This window comes from Sarcophilus harrisii, chromosome 5, assembly GCF_902635505.1.
Source record: "Sarcophilus harrisii chromosome 5, mSarHar1.11, whole genome shotgun sequence".
NCBI lineage: Eukaryota > Metazoa > Chordata > Mammalia > Dasyuromorphia > Dasyuridae > Sarcophilus > Sarcophilus harrisii.
Genome location: NC_045430.1, coordinates 144,128,216 through 144,149,073, shown reverse-complemented (window position 1 = coordinate 144,149,073; position 20,858 = coordinate 144,128,216). Strand labels below are relative to the sequence as shown.

At 34.0% G+C, this 20,858-nt stretch overlaps 1 protein-coding gene across 11 annotated transcripts in view; it reads right to left on the bottom strand.

Moving 5' to 3' along the window:
* Positions 1–20,294, bottom strand: part of MAGI2 (membrane associated guanylate kinase, WW and PDZ domain containing 2) — a 1,604,868-nt gene extending 1,584,574 nt beyond the window's left edge. For all 11 annotated transcript variants that reach the window (XM_031940846.1, XM_031940849.1, XM_031940848.1 and 8 more), the window contains exon 1: positions 19,958–20,294. In XM_031940846.1, the coding sequence (XP_031796706.1) occupies positions 19,958–20,258 (301 nt within the window). In that variant the 5' untranslated portion in view covers positions 20,259–20,294. The remainder of the gene's footprint in view (positions 1–19,957) is intronic.
* Positions 20,295–20,858: the final 564 nt, after the last annotated feature.

Sequence of the window (20,858 nt, the reverse complement as noted above, 5' to 3'; positions counted from 1 at the left end):
TCCTAATATTAAACCTAATATTAGAACTGCCTTCCTGGTATAAATTCTTCCCTGTCATAATGAATATTCCTTATAATATATTGCTGTAATTACCTTGCTAGTATTTTATTTTACATCAATATTTATTGGAAAAATTAGATCTATAACTTTCTCTGTTTTAGCTTTTCCTGATTTAAATATCAGCACCATATTTGTGTCATAAAAGGAAGCAATCTGGTAAGAATTACTATGTATCCCAAATAGTTTCTAGAGTATTGGAGTTGTTATTTAAATGGATGGCATTCACATATGAACCTATCTGGATGTGAGGATTTTTCCCTAGGGAATTCATTAAGGACTTGTTGGATTAATTTTTCTGAGACAGGAATTTTTAGTTCTCTTTCTAGATCTGTCAATTTATATAACTTACATTTTCATTAATATTCATTGATTTTGCTCAGATTCTCTTTCTATGGTAATGTAATTGGGCAAAATATAAGTAATTCTTAGTTGTAGTCCTAACTCCGTATGTCCCATGACCTCCAGTGCTTTAATGTTGCAACTTCTAAGTCCTCTGTAATTCTGATTGTGACCTCTGCTTCCAATATTTGATTTGTTTATTTCTAAACACTTGCAGTATTTTTTTCCTTAAGATGATGGATCTGAAATTTGGCTATAACAGTCTTAGGAGTTTTTATTTGGGTATTCCTTTCTTGAGGTGACCAATGGATTCTTTCAATGACTATTTTGCCTTCTGATTCCAGGACATTAGGGCAATTTTCTTTGGTAATTTCTTGAATGATACTATTTAGGTCTTCCTTTTTATTATAATGGGCTTTCAAGAAATTTGAATGGTTCTGGTATTGTCTCTCTGGATCAATTTTCTAGATCAGTTGTTTTTTCCCCATGAAGTATTTTACATTCTCTTCCAATTTTTTCATTCTTTTTAACAGTTTGATTGATTCTTGATATTTCATAGATATTCACTTCCACTTGCCCAATTCTAACTTTTAAGGTATTATTTTTTTCAATAAGATTTTGTATTTTTTTTTCAACTTGGCTAACTGTATTCCTTACAGAGTTGTTTTCTTCAGTGGATTTTTGTATCTCTTTCCATTTGGCCAATTCTACTTTTTAAGCGTTTTTCCAAATTGTGAATTCTTCCCTCCATAAATCTCTTCCATCACTTTCATTTCTTTTCTGGCTTTTTCTTCTACCTCTCTTTTATGGTTTTAAAGATGCTCTTTGAGCTTTCCACAAGTTCTTTCTGGGCTTGAGACCATTTCCTTTTTTATTTTCATTGAAGTTTTGCCCATACATATCTTCACATTGTTGTCCTTTTCTGAGTTTGTGTCTTGGTCTGACTTCTCACCATAATGGTCAATTTTTTTTTTTATATATTTGTTTTTTTAATTCATCTTTTTTGGGGGAAGGGTTGTAAGTGAAGGTAGGATTTTTCCACTTTTTCTTTTAAATTTGAGTTCTGCTCCTAGAATGGAAGGAATACTGCCTCAAGCTTCTTGTGCCATTGGCTGTAGGGCCTGACTGTTTCCCTGGTGCAGCAAAAAAGTTGCCCTAAGGCCCACAGGGCTCCTTCATGTCTGATACTATGCTGACAGGGTGAGGTGTGTGAGGTGGTAATAGAATTTTTAAAAGTCTAGAAGCTTACCTGGTGTTGCAATGCGGTCCTAGTGGTGGTGCCTGGTGTTTGCTGAGGCCCAGTGTGGTGTTTCCACATTTCCTGGGAACTACTCTCAAAGAAGTGGTAATTTGCACACTATAGGCTGCTTGTTTGTGCAGGGATATATTGAAGCATTGCAGAGTTAATACTGGAGGCTAGTCTGTTTACTTCGATCTTTCCTTGTGAACTGTAATAATATATCCTTAAGAAACAATATGGTAATGGTTTTAATATTGTATCTAGAAAAAGTAAGAATTGTGAAGATACGCTTCTTTTATTTTACCTTCAATTTAAGATGAAATTAAAAATCTTCAGTGATAATTCAACAAAGATTGTAACTTTTCAAAATGACCACAAAAATTTTGGTAGATAGGCAGATAGACAGAAGACAGATAAATAAATAGATGAATATAAACATATCTATATCTATTTTTTGAAAATGGTGTTTATTTACTGGTAGAAATCATTCAGATGTGCTGTCATTTATGAAAACTCCACTATTCTGCACTCTTTTAGCTCTTGATAAATCTTTATACTACAACTAAAGTAAATCATCACTGGAGAATATATCCTCTGCATTGTCAAAGATAGCAAGACAGATTCAATAAATACCAAAATATTCATAGCAACACTTTTTATACTGCAAATATCTTTTTAAAATAAAGATCAAATATACATCTAACAGCTATATTAATTTTGCAATATAAATTTATGATTTCAATGGAACAACATTAAATAAAAAAAAATGAATAGACACTGAGTGAAAATAGTAGAACCAGGAGAATAATAATAAATGGCTAAAATAGTGTAAATTAAAACAAAAAACTAATTTAGGCTAACTTCTTAATTTCTGCCTCAGAAAATTAATGATGAAACTTCTTCATTTCTCTCAGTAGGCAACTGAGGTATTAGTGAAAAAATGAGACATACATTTATAGGAAATTGCTTTTGATTTGGTTAAAATATTTGTTTTTGTCATTAGGGATGGTTTACTATGGGTAAGGAGGGTCTTGCTAGTTTAAGAGAAAATTATTTTGGAGAAAAAATAAAAGGCATTAAATTTCAAGAATAATAAAGGAAATCATACCTGGGTTTGTTATTAAATATGAGATGAAAAATAAATATATGTAAATGCTACATTAATGGTTTATAAATTTTAGATTGCTTAATGAATAATCATTCTTTTTATAAAAAATGGTGAGCCACAAAAATTAATAATTTCAAATAGAATATATTGATTCTACATTACTGTGTTGAATTAGAGCAAAATTTGGGTCAATTAGCAAATATTAAAATTTTAAATTTCCTTTTTTAAAAATCTTTGTAAGTAATAAACTTTAAGTGGAAAGGCTTTTTAAGACATAAAATTCTATTTGCCTGAGACTAAATATGTCCATATTTTTATGTCTAAAAATACTTGGTATGTAGCTCATTTATGAAATACTTTCAGGGAATTTTCTTTCAATTGCTGAGTAGCTGCTACTATCCGTGGGTCGTTAAATCTATTACTGAGAAGGAGAGGTGTTTGGAATATGTATAAAGTACATTTGTATAAAAATATCTGACATAATGAGATAGTGGATATTTGGAGTTTATACTAAATTATCTTATACTGAAACTATTTGTGTTAAGGATGAAAAAAATTTACTAACCTCTTTTAAAAAAAGCATCTATCAGTTTTTTTCCTGGTTCCAAATGAAATAAAATTTGATCTATAAAATAACAGTATAGGAATATAACATAGTTCTATATTCTACTGATAATTCCACAAAAAAAATCAAATATTTTTTTTTTCCCTTTTAGTTCCTAAAATTGTCATTTTACCCTTTCCTCTGTTTACTGTTCTAATTTTTTGGGGTCTTCTGTAAAGTAGTCTTTAACACTCTCCAGAAAGAATTAGCTTTTCCAGAATAAGCAATACTTAAGGAATATTTCATAAACAACTGTATATAGAACAAAAAAATCATTGAAAAAAAAAGATCATTTAATAAACTACAAAAAGTCTCAGCGAATAAACAAAGGAAAGATATTATGTAAAGTAGAAAATAATTCAAAATTTTGAGCTAGATACTAATATCACGGTGATATGAAATGCATGCAAATGTTTATGTGGAAAAAATAAAATATAAAAGTATTCAACATGGTTCAGGAGTAAATTTATACAGGATATATTTCAATTTTGGAAGTAAAAACTCTAATTTAAAATATACATTTAAACTTAATGGCACAAAGGTGCTTATATCCATTTTGCTAGAAAATACATTATATTTACATATATTTTATTTAGTCATTCTTTCTGTATTATATCTATTCATCACAGAGCCAGAACAGTTTTTTTTTTTTTTTTTTTTTTTTTTTTTTTTTTTTTTTTTTTTTTTTTTTTTTTTTTTTTTTTTTTTTGTTGTTGTTGTTGTTTTATTCCTCTTAGAATTACAAATTCCATAGCGGAAAAAAATGACAAAATCTACTTTACTGAAAATGAACATCTAACTGTTGTTTTTGTTTCTTTTGCATTCCAATTGGATCTTCATTTTCATTTAAAATGTACAGATTTTATTAGAAAATATAGCAGCATCATAGAAGTGCTTGTCATATCATTAATGTCCTTGAGGGCAAGGGAAAAATCCCTTCTGCTACAATGGTAGAAATGGTCTATAACTTCCTTCCCACTGCATTTGACTTGAAAATTTATATCCTTTCTACCTCTACTACATTTATGGAAATCAACAAACTGACCATTGTCCAAGATGAACATTTTGTGCTTTCCATGATCACTTCTATATCTACATAAATATCATAGAGAAAAATGACCTATTTCTATGGCTTTAGATTAAAGATGTATCCATATATATGTATAGATAAATTATATGTATGTATTTATATGTATATGTATATCAGCATTTGGAAATAAAGGGTACTGCATCTAGTGAAATGCTAATGCTTTAGTATGTAGAATTAAAGGTATTCTTTCTTCCACCTCATTTTTCATAACTTATGTATGGTAAAACCATTACAAGAGTTCACTATCTAGCTGCATCAACTTTCCATTTTAGGAGGATAACCATCTTACCTTTTAGAATTTAAAGAATTCATGCTGCATTATATTGTTAACCTGTGCCCTTAGCACACAAAGAGTTTATATATGTAACACCAAAAAGGACAAAAATCAATATGAGGAAGCTAGTTCCAAATATTAATAAATAGTTTCTGCAGTTAAATACTGATAAGCTTGAATGTTAGCTTGAGGGAATAGCCTTTTCTCTTTTCTCCCATTCTATATTTGCTTTTGCCAATCTTCTCTCAGCCTAGAAATAATCATAATAATTGGAAGCAGCAGAAGGAAAAGCTGATGCTGCTAGACAAGATGAAATAAATCTGCAACTCAAGTAATACTAGGTATAAGCTCCATGTGAGCATTCTGCATACTATCGTGAAACACCTGAGATAAGAGTTCTTTGCAGTCAAATCACTCAGTTTATATTTTACAAGCTGATATGCTTTTAGAAATGCAATATTTATAATGTATCTGGATGCTGTTAAGTGTAAACAAATATAATATTTTATATGAACAGTGGCTGTAAGACTAACAATTGTCTAGGGAGAAAAGAGTCCAAATGAAAGGTATTTACTTTGTAAAGGGGGGATTTCCCATGAGGCAAAGTTAAGTGACAGAAGAGACTTTTAAGTTTACAGAAAGCTTCTTGGGGGGAGGGAGGGAGGGGGAAGTTCAGTGAGACACAGAAATACTGTTTGAGGGGATTATTGATACTTTTCTAGCTTATATTGTTTTATTCTCCTTATCTTTAAGCTGTTTTATTAAGAGTTCCATTGTTTTTACTGCTATAAGCCAGGAAACAACGAAATGAGAGATGTTTTCTGTGAAGACTGAGTATTCTAAAATCAGCCGGAATCAGGAATTCAGGTTAGGGGAAAATCGTCAATCTTTATTATCAGTGAAAAAAGATCGGAGGTGGAAGAGAATGAGCAATAGCAATGTGTGTAGCTGAGTCAAGAAGCTAGCTAGACCAGCAGCTAGGAGCTTAGAACCCAAGCCCAATCTCTCCCAGCCTCTCTTCCTGTCTCTCTGCCTCCACCCACCAAAATCGTCATTTCCTATACAACACATCCGGACTTGCACAGAGAGTGGGTGGGGGCCATTTTTTATCCAAGCATGCATATTAATAGAGTATAGTCCAATTACTATTTAGCCTCACATGCTTGGGACCTCAGTGCATCAACTCAAGCCTCAGACCATTACAGTTTTCTTCTTTTTTTTTTTTTTTTGAAGATACTATTTTCAATTTTATTGGTTCAAAATTCTCTGAACATTCTTCTAAGCCAAGTCACTAATAGTGGTTTGATCCCTGCTTCATCCCCATCTCCATTCTATCATGTAATCTAGCTGATGAGATAACGATGTGCTGGCCATCTTTCCCTTACTTTTATCCATGCTTCCCAATTATTCTATTGGCTAATATCACCACAGCATAAACAATCGAATAGTAGAATTTTAGGAACAAAGTATTGATTATTAAACATATTATTTTAAAATATATATATATTAGACATTGTTTGAATTCCTTAACTTTTTTTATATATCAATAATATTATCTAAAGAAAATGCATATATACATATACACATGTGCATATCTGTATATATTTACATATATACAAATATAAACACATAGATAGGCAGACTCGTTGCCTCTTTTGATGTAAGTGATAATTGGGAATAAGACTATATTCTGGATATTTTCTTTGTAATACATTTCTTATACACATTTTATTTTCAGTTTAACCTTAATTAAATTTTTTTTATTATAGCTTTTTATTTACAAAACATATGCCTGGGTAATTTTTCAGCATTGACCCTTGCAAAATCTTTTGTTCCAACTTTTCCCCTTCTTCTCCTTACCGCCTCCCCTAGATGGCAAGTAGTCCAATACATGTTAAATATGTTAAAGTATATGTTAAATCCAATATATGCTTACATATTTATGCAGTTATCTTGCTGCACAAGAAAAATCAAATATAGAAAGAAAAAAACTGAGAAGGAAAACAAAAATGCAAGCAAACCATAACATAAAGGGGAGAAATGCTATGTTGTGGTCCACATTCATTTCCCAGAGTTCTCTCTCTGGGTATAGCTGACTCTCTTCATTATTAAACAATTGGAACTAGTTTGAATCATCTCATTATTAAAGAGAGCCACATCCATTAGGATTGATCATCGCATAGTCTTGTTGTTGCTGTGTATAATGATCTTCTGGTTTGGCTCATTTCACTTAGCAACAATTCATGCAAGTTTCTCCTGGCCTCTTTGAAATCATCCTGTTGTTTATTTCTTACAGAGATGTTTTCAAATGATACAGTAAGTCCCCCTTTTCAAGTTTATGATGGCGTAGGAAAGCAATTAATTAATTAATTTTGAAATTTTTGATTCATTACTAGAAGATAGGCATAGTTCATCTACATATTATAAGGAAGACATATTAACACTTCTTGCTTTGCGTGAAACAATTAAGGAGATCAAACTAAATAAATCATGAAAAGGAAACTTATGTTGATTCTTCCAGTGTTGAGATTTTAGTACATACAAAAGGACTACAAAGTATCTTGTGACCTTTGATATGTATTAGGTATACTTAGAAGTCCTCTCAGATTATGGCCCCAAGGGTATAAAATTCCATAGGAAAATAAAGATCAATCATTGTTATCTGTCTAGATGCTTTGAGAAGACAATATATTTTTGAAAGATTATTAATAAAAAGTCAATATACCAATTCTGATCAAATCAAGTAGAAAGGCAAATAATGCAGTGCATATTCTTTTTTCTTTAAATTTTATAAAATAAAGTGTTAGATTTGATATGTCCCACTACTTCACATAGTGCCTTAGGGGAAAGGATCTAAAAATAACAGTATTGACAATAATCCCTAATACCTTACTTCTTTAAATTTCTATTTGGATATCTTGTAACAATATGGAGATGATTAGCAATGGACTATTTGTTGTCTAAAACCTAGTCTGAATAATTGCTGAGGGACTCACCCCAAGGTTATTAGCTCTAAGGGATGGTTTGGGATGCTTAATAATCTGAAGAGCTGAGGCATTAGGGATTTGCAATAATTATCAGTAAGAGTATTTATACTGTATTACAAATATTTTAATATATTAAAGAATTATATTACCTATGTGTAGCAGGTTATGCTGAAATGGATCATAGGGTTTAGATTTGAAAGGAAACATCTGCTTTAATGCCTTCATTTTTACTACTACAAAGAAACTCAACATCCAAAAAGAAGAATGCTATAAATGCTCGTCCCCATAAGTAAGTCTGAATAATATTATTTTCAATGAAAACCAATTTATTATAGTCATGGCATCAGTGAAAAATAGTACAGATTTTCTAGGACAACTTAGATAGAACAGTGCATTTGCAGTGTTGAAACCAAATATATCTCAGGAACATCACAGCAGTAACTGATCTCAAAATATCACCCATATGAATCAGAAGTTATTCTACTTAGCTTTTATGGTCTTTGAATTAAAGAAAATACAATGTTACATATAGGATGGTTGAAAACAGAAGTCTAGTTTTTATTGCTGGAGCTTGATTTGATGGTAGAAGAGAAGATTCATTTCCAAAGCAGAAAACAGATGAAAACATTCTATCAATTATTAACATTTTTTTTTTGTTTTGCTAACAGCAGAATGCTGACAGACATACTATAGGTCATATGTTTGCTACTTTAAAATAATGAAAATTTTGATGTCAGCTAGTTTGGACATAACTGGATAGCAAAGGTTTGTGATCCAAATTTTCATAATTTAAGGGAAAACACAATAATAAAGCAAATAACCAATGCTGAAGATACCAAGTATCATTTTTTCTATGTACTTCTCTTTACTGATAGCTTTTTCAATCCTTTTAATGTTTCCCCCTAGTATTTGTTTTACTGAGTTAGGGAGAGATCATCTAATAGAAACTGTAATCTTTCTTTTAATATGGGTACAAATTAATCTTCTTTAATCTCTAATTGAGAACATTTTCCCCCATTTCTTAATAGTAAAAATAGAACCAGTCCATGGCTCAGTAGAAAAAAGTGATAGTTTTTTGAGAGAGTATTGGTATTGTCCTTTCTACTTGAAAGGGACCAAAATGACTTCCCTATGTTGGGGGCAATATATAGTGTGTCTGACTATAGATGATCAGACCAATATGAGCTCAGAAGGCTCAATCAAGAAGTCAGACACAAATAGTCTATATGAACATTTGGAGTGGATATGTCTCAAAATTTGTGCATTTCAAATCTCTTTTGAGTTACTACAATTCTTTTTTTTGCTCAGAAAGCACATCAATTTCTTTGATGCAGGCACTACATGCTGAACCATCCTGTGCCAGTGTTATTGCATGTCTCACAATTAATTCCAAAATTTTTCAGAAAGACCTTCAGAGTCTCCTTGTATCATTTTCCTTGACTTCCGTTTGATTGTTTGCCTTGTGCAAGTCCTCCATAAAATAATCTTTTGAGCAAAATGTGTGTTTGCCATTTGAACAAAGTAGCCAGCCCACCAGAATTACATTCTGTAATAGTTTGAATGCTTGGCAGTTCAGTTCAAGAAAGGACCTCAGTGCACACTACTTCATCTTGCTAGGTTATCTTCAGGATCTTCCTAAGACAATTCAAATGGAAGAGATTTAGTTTCCTGGCATGGCAGCGTTTCAAACATGAGGTCATCAGTTTGGTACGCAATCTACTACCTCTTCTCTCCATACTTTCCTTCATAGCCTCCTAAACACTGAATTAGCTCTGTCAGTGCATGCATCAACCCCATTATATATATATATATATATATATATATATATATATATATATATACACACACACACACATACACATCCTTGGAAAGTACAATGCCAAGATAAGTGAACTTAATCACAACATTTGAAATCTCTCCATTTGCTGTAACCGATGTTCCACACATGGAGGTTAATTGTCAGGCAGAGAATCAATCCATATTCTGTTTGCATCTCCACCTCAGAGACTACATTGAGTACCCTACCATCTGCAAAAAAAAATGTGCACAAACTCTCCCTCCACCACAGAGGGCCACAGATAGTGAGGAATCCTGGGTGAGACATAAGACCCCTTAGTCCGGTAAAAAGGAACCCTGCTGACAATGTCTGATTCAGCTCCCCAACTCCCCTTAAAGGCTCTGGGCCTTCCAGAGAAGGCAGGGGAAGGTGACAACCTGTGTTGTAATTAAAGCAGAGTAATACTAAGTGGCAAAGTGATGTGTACACACAATAGCAAGTTGTTTATATGGTCCTGTATGCACAGTATATAGTTAGCACATGCTCAGTGTGCTGTAATTATATAAGAGTATTAGGGTATATAAGGCTGAGAGAATTTGAAATAAATGGACTCCATGTTTGAGTATCCATGTCAGTCCCAGCTCTTCACTCCTCTTCTAAGATCTAGGACTTAGATCTTACCAAGATTCTACAGTGAGCTATTACTGACATTACACTTCACTTTAGTCTTAGCTTGTAGCCCTTTCATGTTAAAATAACTTACCACAGGTGTGGTGATTGACCCCAATACCATTTTACCTACTCCTCCACCCCCACTGAAAGTATTTGGCCGAAACGATCATGTTAGAAAGCAGAAAATCAAGCATACAACCCTGCTTTATTTCATAAGTAACTTGCAAAACATGGACACTTATCTATTATCCAAAAAATATGCAGGCATACTATTTTGGAACTAGCATAAAATAGCCAATGAACTTCTCTAGACAACCAAAAGTTGTCATGAGCTTCAAAAAGCTCTCATGACTGACAGTATCAAAGACTTCAGTCAGATGGATGAACATTTTGTAAATACCTCTGTTCTGCCCCTGGCATTTCTTCTGGAATTATCAGAAAGCAAATATCATTAACATCCCCTTGTTTTGGATATTCCTTTCTTTCCTCTAATACAGCTACCACTCTGGTATAAATCCTTATCATCTCAAGCCTGTACTATTACAATAGTCTACTAATAGGTCTCACTGCCTCAAATCTCTCCTTACTACAGTTCACCCCCCCCCCCCCTTAGGTGTCAAAATAATCTTTCTAAAGCTCAGATCTGATTATTTCATCCTTTCCCCTCCCACTTAATCCAATAATTATTCAGTAATTCCAATGGCTCCTTATTATCTCCAGAATTAAAAATAAAGTCCTCTGATTTTTAAAGTCCTTCATAGTTGTTACCCCTTCCTAACTTTCTAATTTTCTTACATATTACTATTCAATAACTAGCCCCCTTGCTGTTCTTCACATAAGGCATTCCAGATTCTGAGTTCCGGCATTTTTACCTGCTGTTCTCCATGGCTGGAATCCATTCCCTTTCAACTCCATTTTCTATCTTCTTGGCCTCTTCTTCCAAGTCTGAGATAAAATTCAACTTTCTACAAGAAATTGTTCCCAATCTCCTCTGAAGCTAGTGCCTTCTTTCCATTATCTAAAATTTATCTCTAAAATATCATTCATATACATAGTTGTTTATATGTCATCTCCCCTATTATACAGTGATCTTCTTTACAACAAGGATTGCTTCCCCTCCACCCCACTTTTTCATACCCAGCAAATTGCACTAAATCTGACACAGAGTAAATGCTTAATGAAAGCCAGATGGTTCACTACTATTGACTAACTAAAATACATACATACATGTATATATATATATATATATATATATATATATATATACACACACACATTTATGTATATATATATGTACAGATACATATGTATATGTATATATGTTTCTATAGCCTTCTAGTTTCTTGAAGTATGTTTAAGGGCTGTTTGAGAGGAATGGACAGATGTTATATTTTTCTGCAGGGAATTCTCTTTAACCTTGTGTGATTTTATAGCATTAATATATACATTTTGTGTATTATAAATTGTACTGCTTAATATATACTGTATAATTTATAGTATAATATACTGTATAATAATATACAGTATTATAAATAATACTGCTAAAATTTTAGATGAACAATGAGGAAAAAGTAAAAATAGGAGTGAGTTTCAACAAATTAGATATACTACTTTATAACAAGATCTTTGGGGATTCAAAATGTCATGTTAATTAAATTTATTGTATGAATTGCTAATTTATCTCAGAAGAGTCACTGTTATACTTCTTTATATATTAGCTACACATTTCCAATTTAGACATCACTTTTGGGGATTTTAAACAAATATTATTATTTTGGAATTAACAAATAGAATCACATAATTTTAGAACATTTAGAGGCCTGACTCTATGTCTCATCCAACCTTCTTAAAAATAATCTAAGGAAATATATTATGGATATAATATTATTATAAACAGTTAATAAGACCTCTTGGTTTTGGAATTAGAAGACTAGTGTTCATATTCTGGGCCTGCAACTCACTATTCATGTGATCTTTGGTAAGTCATTTAACTATTTTAAACCTTAGGTTCCTTATTTGTAAAATGAAAAGTTTGGACTAGATTTCAAGTCTCCTAAATAGTTCTAAATCAATGACCCTGTGAATATGTAGGTCTTCATTTAAGTCACTTCTGCTTCTAGTATTTAATTTCACTCAGTTTTGAAAATATACTCTGATTTCTACCTAAATTGCTTCCTCTCTTGAATTCCTTCTCAGCTACCAAGAACTAGTACAAATGCATCTTCAATCATGAAGATTCTACTTTTTCCTTCAAACCATAAATTGTTCTTCCCTATTTCATAATACTTTGTTTATAGCCCTTTTATAAACTTGGCATATCTTATTTTATATAATAATCATTTGTGTAGAAATTTTATTTCTCCAATTTGAACAGATAAACTTTTGAACATGAATAAAATCTTATAGTATTTATCATTTGTCTCCAAGTCGAGTACCTAATATTTTATTTTTGTTTGTTTAATTGATATGAATAGGAGGAAATGGTTAAATCCCTGATAGTCAGGTTGGAGTATTCATTTTAAGGGTATAAATGCTCTTAATCCCTTTACTTTTGTTCTTTGAACATTAAACTATTCATTAAGAAGTTTGATCTCTGATGGGAAATAAGGCAATCTACTGAAAGCTTTGAGATTGAAAGCATTATCTTATTGTCATGGGACCATCAACATTTCATGCTTCTCCTTTATTTGTCCTTCTAGAGACTATACTCTGCTCCTCTTAAATGAATATCAGAGATGGAATAGTGAAATGTTACAGGACACACTAGAAATGAAGTAACAAGGCCAAATACATCTGCCAGTTGTCACCATAGCTGAAGAACATACAGTAGTCAGCCCTGAGGAACAGTCTGCTTAATTTGGACCGGCAAATTAACCTGAGTACTAAGACCAGCTTTGCAAACAAAAGAAAATTCTCCACTAGTTATCATACAGCCAGAATTGGACTTGATGGGGGGATATTTGTGGAAGGCTCTTTAAATTTGAACTCAAATTACACAAGGACCAAGATGATAGAAGATGTCATGTTCTCCTTTTGGGCAAATTTCTATACTTTGGATCCTGCTACATTTTGTTAGTGTGTATCACTTTGAAAATGCTTTTTAAAATAGTTTTCTCAAGAACATACAAGTAATATGAAAAAGAACTATAACTAAAAGCAGTCAATGTTACTATTTATTGAAAGTACTCAGGAAGGATTATCTTAGAAAAGAAGTTAAAATTTTCAACTAACTGTGCCTTTCCTATTGCAACATACTAACTCTAAAAACCTACACCCAAATATTGAGAGAAAAATGAATCAGAATTTTCTGATAATTGAGGGGATAGTATCATATACCTGTCAATTGAATGTTGTCATTTTCATACAGAATTTTATGTGGCAAATTGTCCTCAGTTTCCTGAGTCTTATTACCCTTGTCCCTCACCAGAATTGCAAAGGTCACCATGAATCCACAAAGGCTAGACTTGTAAAGTACAGGTTTGTAAAGTACAGAATGAATACAGTTCTCATTCTACATATGGAAAAAACATTCATAATTCCCTGCATGAAACTTCACTTTTTGTGATGATATATTCTGTGACCGTGTGAAAATCCTGTCAAATTTTCTACTACTCTTACCCCTTAAGGAAATACATAGTTTTAAAAATGATCTGTACCATCTTCCAAAACTGATAAAAAATGTCAAAAACATTGCAAGATATTTTTTCCTTGATTCTATAATACTGTAATGTCCTTAAACTGATTTATAAAATGTTTTGTTAGTCTTAATTTTTTTTCAATTTTAAAATGTTATCCAGTGTTTTTGGAAGTGAAAGGATTCATAAGGAAATTAATCAAGTAGCAAGAACATGCCCTGATTCTTTACATATCTGGGTATCAATGAATCATGTCATATGATTTTCAAAGTAACACCAAATTTAGCATAATTTATTAATGATATTTACATATCATGCAGCTCTAAAGTTCTCTGAGGATCTAAAATATATATAATTAGGCACCCCAGATAGAGATATTTTAGCATTTGCTCATATCAGAGATGAGACCAAGAGACTGAATTTTTTTGAATTACTAATAGAGATATAAATGAATTCTTCAGTTCTACAAATTTAGGAAGGCATGGCATTTATTTTAGAAAGTGGATAAAAGTATTTTCTCAAATTTAGTGAAAATCTAAGTTGCCAAGATAGTCTCCACTTCATATCAGCAGGGAAGCTATTGGCGGGAAAAGAGCTTTCTTATAAGTTATAAAATGTATAAAATGTTGAGAAAATACGATTTTCCTTTGATTCACTTGCAAATGCAGCTTTCCTATTCAGCTTTCTGGATTTTCCTCAATAACTTTCTTGTTTCTTTCTTTTGAATTCTTTTTTGTATGATGTTTGTAAATAAATACATATAAATTATTTTCCAATCATTCTTGTTCGTATAAATATGGATTTTTAACTTGAAACCATTCTTGTGTAATCAAATAGCTCTGGTCTTTGAATTAGGGTCAAATCCCAACTATGCCACTAACTTCTAGGGCACTTAAGACAAATCTCTCTCTCTCTCTCTCTCTCTCTCTCAATATTTTTTTCCCATTAGCAAAATTAGTTGGGTTGAAAAATTATCATTAAGTCTGAATAAGTTTTATGACTTTATGAACATCTACGAGTAAGCTAATGAACTTCTTCACTCAAATACAAATGATACATAGTTAAATCTAAATATGATGGTGATGATAACTGATATTAATTTGGCAATTTGTAGTTGGCAAACTGATTTGCATATACAATACCAATGAAGTAAGTCAAATAGATAATGTAAACCCATTTTACAAATCAGGAAATAGAGGCTTATCAATATTAAGCGACTTCCATAGTGACACAGCTAAATAGAAATTAATTTAAATCCTAATCTTTTTACTAATTTCTTTCATTGCTCTCTCCCTCCTTCCTTCCCATCCCTCCTTTCTTTCCTCCCCCTCCCTCCTTCCATATCCCTCTCCCTCTCCTTCTCCCTCTCCCCCTGTCTGTGTGTCTGTTTATCTCTCTCTCTCTGTGTGTGTCTCTGTCTCTGTCTCTGTCTCTCTCTCTCTCTCTCTCTCTCTCTCTCTGTCTCTTTCCGTCTCTCTCTCTGTCTCTGTTTCTGTCTGTCTGTCTCTCTCTATCTCTGTCTCTCTGTCCTTCCCTCCCTTTCTCTTTCCTCTCTTCTCTTCCCCCCTCCACAATGACTTTCTACTGTTAAATCAAATGGTCTCTTTTCCAGTGCCATGTTTCCTCCATGTCTCCTGTTTTTTGCCATGATGATGTCTCATTAATGAATGCTTCCTCCTTCCTTCAGTTCATGAGGCAAGACACATTCTTAGTTATTCTCTTCCTTGCCCTGATTATTGTCCAAAAGAACTGTGGTGCTTGAAAGTTTGTGATGTATGATTCACTGGAATAGGGGGGAAGGAATGAATGACAGAAATAAAAGGATGGTAAAAGTGTTATTTTTGTATAAAGAAACTGTCCATTAGCATCAGGAGGGACATATCTAGAGCCCCTACTAAGTACTTTATCCAACTTAATATTACCTCTAACTACAAGATTAATTTTTTGCTTAAAGAAAAGGATTTATTTCATCTTCCAGCTAAAAAGTAGACTATATCTTGGAATTTTTCTTTAAGTATGTAAATCATTTTGCATTTTCCCCACTAGAAATATTATTAGACCTCAACTCTAACTGAAAATTTGAGAGGTTTTCTAAGTTTAAAAAACTTCACAATGCCAACATATCTTAATGACTGACATAATTGGAAAAGGATTATCAACTTTTTAGTCTGCTATTTTTAAATGAGTTTTTGAAAGCCATTGTTTAAAGTAGAAAGAATCTAAGATGAGATCTGTGGTACATTTTTGCTCCTTGAAAATTTGCATGTTTGAGTTTCAAGTCTCTGAAAGAAAAAATGTACTTATAATGCATATGCTCAAAGATCTCACATTGTAAATGTTATGAGTAGTGACTAGTATTTACACCCTTCTAGTTGTGATTTCATTCTAAGACTAATTTTCCTCATTTTTAAAAGGTAAACCACTGATTAGTCCTTTCAAGAGTATGCTGTTTTAATTAATTTTGTACAGCAAAAATTTATGTAAATATCATTAATAAATTATGCTAAAATGAAAGTAATATCATAATTATCTTTGTTTGAGAATGGTAAAAATATTTCATAATTAAATTTCAAAGTTACCAAAATATTAGACTCTTACTAATCCTATTTCATTTTATTTGTTGGAGTCCTCAAATGAGTAATGGGTAAAATATTCTCCTTCTCTAGAATAGAAGGAGATTGAGGGAAGCTACTTCTTCTGACCTTATTCCATATAGGCAACTTTTTTCTTTTCTCTTCTTTTCCATTTGTAAGTGCTTAAATAGAAAACTATGCTATATGACTATTAGTGTCACCAGGTGGTACTGTATTGGAAATTACAGTCCAAGAAATGTAGGACAGAAACATTCCCTGAAACTGTGCTGTTATTTTACAGTGTGTGTATCTACAATGTTTGTGAGAATATATGTGTGTGTGTGTGTGTGTGTGTGTAATATGTATAGTATATACAATATTACACATTATATATACACAGTATAGTATATATACACAGTATAGTATATTATACATTATAGTATATAGTATATATGAATATATATGTTTACACGCAGATTTCTACCATTCAAGAAATTTTTCTGTGAGTACAATTTCTTAATTAAATGAATGATTATAAAAATAGTTATTTAAAAGCAAATTACCCGGGCAATGAAAATTTATTATTTTAAAAGCACAAAAGGAATAATTTACTAAAACTGGATTTGGGAAAATACTTTCCACATTTGTATTCCATATCTGAATTGCAAATATTCCAAATTAAGTTAAAAGGGAGATTTCTATGAGGTTAGCTACATGATTTAAAATATATATATATATATATATATATATATATACTCTTTTAACCTACATAAAAATGACTACAGGATGGCTATATGTTAAAATGGAGATACTTCCAGAGATATATGCAAAACAAGAAACATAAATGAAAATTCTGTGTTTGAGATATACTGTCTATATAATCTTGAGAAAGTTAGCTGTAACCTTTCACTGTTGTCCCCAAACTCTTTAAAATTGCAAGTTCCAATTCTTCCCTGAGAATTGTCTTACCTAGTGTGCATAGTACAAATTAAATTAAAGATCCATTCTGAAACCAAGAATATCTTTACTGATGAAACAAATCTTCCGTACCCTATTCAAAACTGGCTTTATTCAGTTTACTTAAACAGTGACTCCATATTTCACTATAAATCAATGGAAACTTTAAAAATTATAATCAAGTGAAAGTAGAGCGTATTTCAAATATCCTTAAGCTAAGAGTCTTACATTACAAATAGAAGGTATATATTTTATTCTGAAGTTGCCAGTTGCCTCTGTGTCAAAATACTTTTTTGGAAAAAGAAGGAAAAATCTTTAAGACTATGACCAAATTTAGACCTAGGAGAGACCTCAGATGTCATTTAGTTAAACTCTATCAATTTTCATGTGAAGAAACTTGGGTTTCAGGAAGGTAAAGTGGCTTGACCAGTATTAAGCATCACTATATCACTCCCATCATAAAATAATAAGGACAAGCTTTCTCTTATCTGTAATGATTGAAGAATGAAGGATTTTGGTGAAACCACAGATGTTTTGGTGAAATTTCAAAGAATCATAATAATACTATAATGGTATACACAACTAAGCCAACAAGGTGGAATAGAATTTTATTCATGATAATTCAAAAGTCTCTTCAGACTAGGCAACTGCGTTGTTTGTGAAGCTCAGCAATGCTAGTTAATCAGTAAAGTTCAACAGAATGCTTATTCAACAAAATGTTCTCTATATAAACATGTGGCTTCTATATATGAACACATATACACACATGTATGAGTGTAAGCATCTGTATATACATATGTACATATAATTGGCATGTTAAAGGCTACAATTTGTCATATTAAAAACAATGGGGGGGCTGAAATCTCAGTGAAGCTATGCTTGCTGGATCTGTACAGAACAGGCACAAGAAAGAAAAAAAAATCAAATCCCTATAGCTTATCTATATCTATATCTATATCTATATCTATATATATATATAATTTTGTAAATCATAAGCCATCACATTTCTATCCAACTCTGCCTTTTAAATTCAATTCTCAATAATTAAGTTTATGAAGATTTTTTTTTCTAGTTTTGAAAAATTCTCCTTTAAAAGCTGCCATGGAATCAAAGATTTAATGCTTGAAATTTCCTCACTTTGCAATACAGGAAATTGGATCCCAAAATTTAAATGACTTGCCAGGGTCACAAAGGTATTAAGCATGAGATGGGATTTGAACACTGTTCTGCCTCCAGTCTGTTTTCTTTCCACTCTATCACACGGATAGAATCCCCTCCCAACCACCTATTCTGCCTTAAGTTTTCTCTTTCAAAGCATTTCATTTTTTTTTTTTAACTTTTCTATTATGGATCTAGTCATTTTGAAAGGCAAAATATCTTGAAAAGAGTTTTATGTTGCTAGTCAATTGTGCTTGTGAGCGCGCACGCACCTCACCTATTTACAATGACTATAATACACCCCCCACAAAATCTCTTACAAGCAAATGTGTGTGTGTATCTGCAAAATGAAGTTATGAATAAATATGCATATACATGTGGAAAGAATAGTCTCTATGTTATTCTACTTAGTTATTCCCTCTGCCAAACTTTTATCTCATTCCTGCGTCCTTGGGGAATCTCATTTTCCTTTAAACAGAAACTGCCAGCAAGATAGCTAGAGTTCAGCCAGCACCAGCATTCCCTTCCCCATCCCCCTATCCCTTTCCTTCCATTTCCACACCAGTGACTGCCCCTAGGAATAAATCTCCCCGGAGCTCAAAGTTGAAGGAGCCAGGGAGGTAACCAGAAGGCATTTCCATCCACTCGTCCTCGAAACACGCCCACCAATAACCCCTGCCTGGGGAAAGCCCAACCCACAGAAGCGATCCTCCATGGCATTTCCATTCAAAGAGGAAAAAAACCACTAAGCGAGTACATTTTGCTTGGAAAGTCCCAGCGCCAGTAACTCTCCACTGCATCAGCACCCTGAGTATGTGCCTAGTGTCATCCCTAGAAGTCAAGGTTGTCTAAATATTGCCCTGGGTTACTTTGTACTGCACATGACGCTATCTACCCACATGATGAGACTGAAGGGGGAGGGGGGGCAGAAAACAGGGGAAGGGGGGGGAAAAGTTAGAGTAGCTGTCAAAGAGCCCAAAGCCATCTGTCCTTTCCCTTCCTACCCAGTACCCGACTTTGGCTTCTCCAGTCCGGGTCGCTAGAATCTCCCCATCTCTCTAGTTAGTACATCTCCCTTCTCCCATCAAGTGCTTTTTCCTCCCTGCCCCGCTGGCGGTGCCTCTGCTCCCTAAGTTCTTCCTTCCTTCCACTCTCCTTTCCCCAACACTTAGTTCCACACAGAGGGATGCCACTGACGCACATTCAATTCTCCCTTCACCTTCAAGACCAAGTTCATTCTACTGAAAAAAAAAAAAAGTTGCATACCAAGAAACATCCTCATCTGAATCTTAGCCTCCTCCGTCCTTAAACTACCCCAAGTCGAGCACTTTCCAAACGTTCCCAGCTTTGGCACAACTCTGTATCTCTCCACCCTACTATAACCCAACACACCCCCTTTTGCACACACGCACGCCCCTCAACCCTCCCTGCCCCAGGGACGGAGTCTCACTGTCCGTCACCCAAATAAAAAAGCTATGCTTACCTTGTTTGACACACTTGAGTCGGATAGGGTCCTTGCAGTGTTTGATCACCGCCAGCACATCCCTGATGGTGAGCCCCGCTACTGGGGTCTCATTCACCTCCAGCAGCAACTCCTCCGGTACCAACTTGCTGCCGCTCTCATAGGCCACCTTGCCCGGTTTCACCTCCCCCAGGTAGGGGAACTGTCCGTTCTCGGCTCCCCCCTTCAGTTCAAAGCCCAATTGGCCCTCCTGGTTCCTGCCAATGACACTCTCGTGGACTTTGCTAGTCCAATGGCTTTTCTTTTTCAAGCTTTTAGACATGGCAGTAGGGTCTTCTGCCCTGCTATGCTCCGATTTCTGGGGTTATCCGGGAGGTGAGAGGACGACGATAGAGTAAGATGGGGTAAGAAGGGTAAGACTTCGCTTTCCCTCCTCTCGGCCCCACTCTCTGCTTGTCCCCCCCCCCCTTTTGGGGGAAGTATGGAATGGGAAGTGACAAGCGGAGGGGATGACGGCTAAGGCTGGGATAAGAGAGCTTGGGGTGGTGTTTGGCAGCCGCTTGAATGACACTCAAGGCTGTGGCCCCGGCGGAGAGGAGAGCAGGGGTAGTGGCAGCAGCAGCAGTCGGAGCAGTAGCTGCGCTGGTGAGGGAGGGAGGGGGAAAATGGGGGTGGGGAAAGGGAAAAGGGGGAGGGTTGAGATACTAGGGGTCAGTAGCTGCGTGTGTGTGTGTGCGTGTGTGTGTGTGTGTGTGTGTGGTTAGCTGATATCCATGGCAGCAGCTGTGAGTGTACTAGTTGTAACTGGCAGCAGAAAAGAAGGGAGGAGGGATGGAGCAGGAGGAGGAGGGGAAGGAGCGTTTGTTGGATGGGGAGCAGGGGAGGGGTTCTGGGCTGCTGCTTGAGCTCCCTCCCCTCCCCA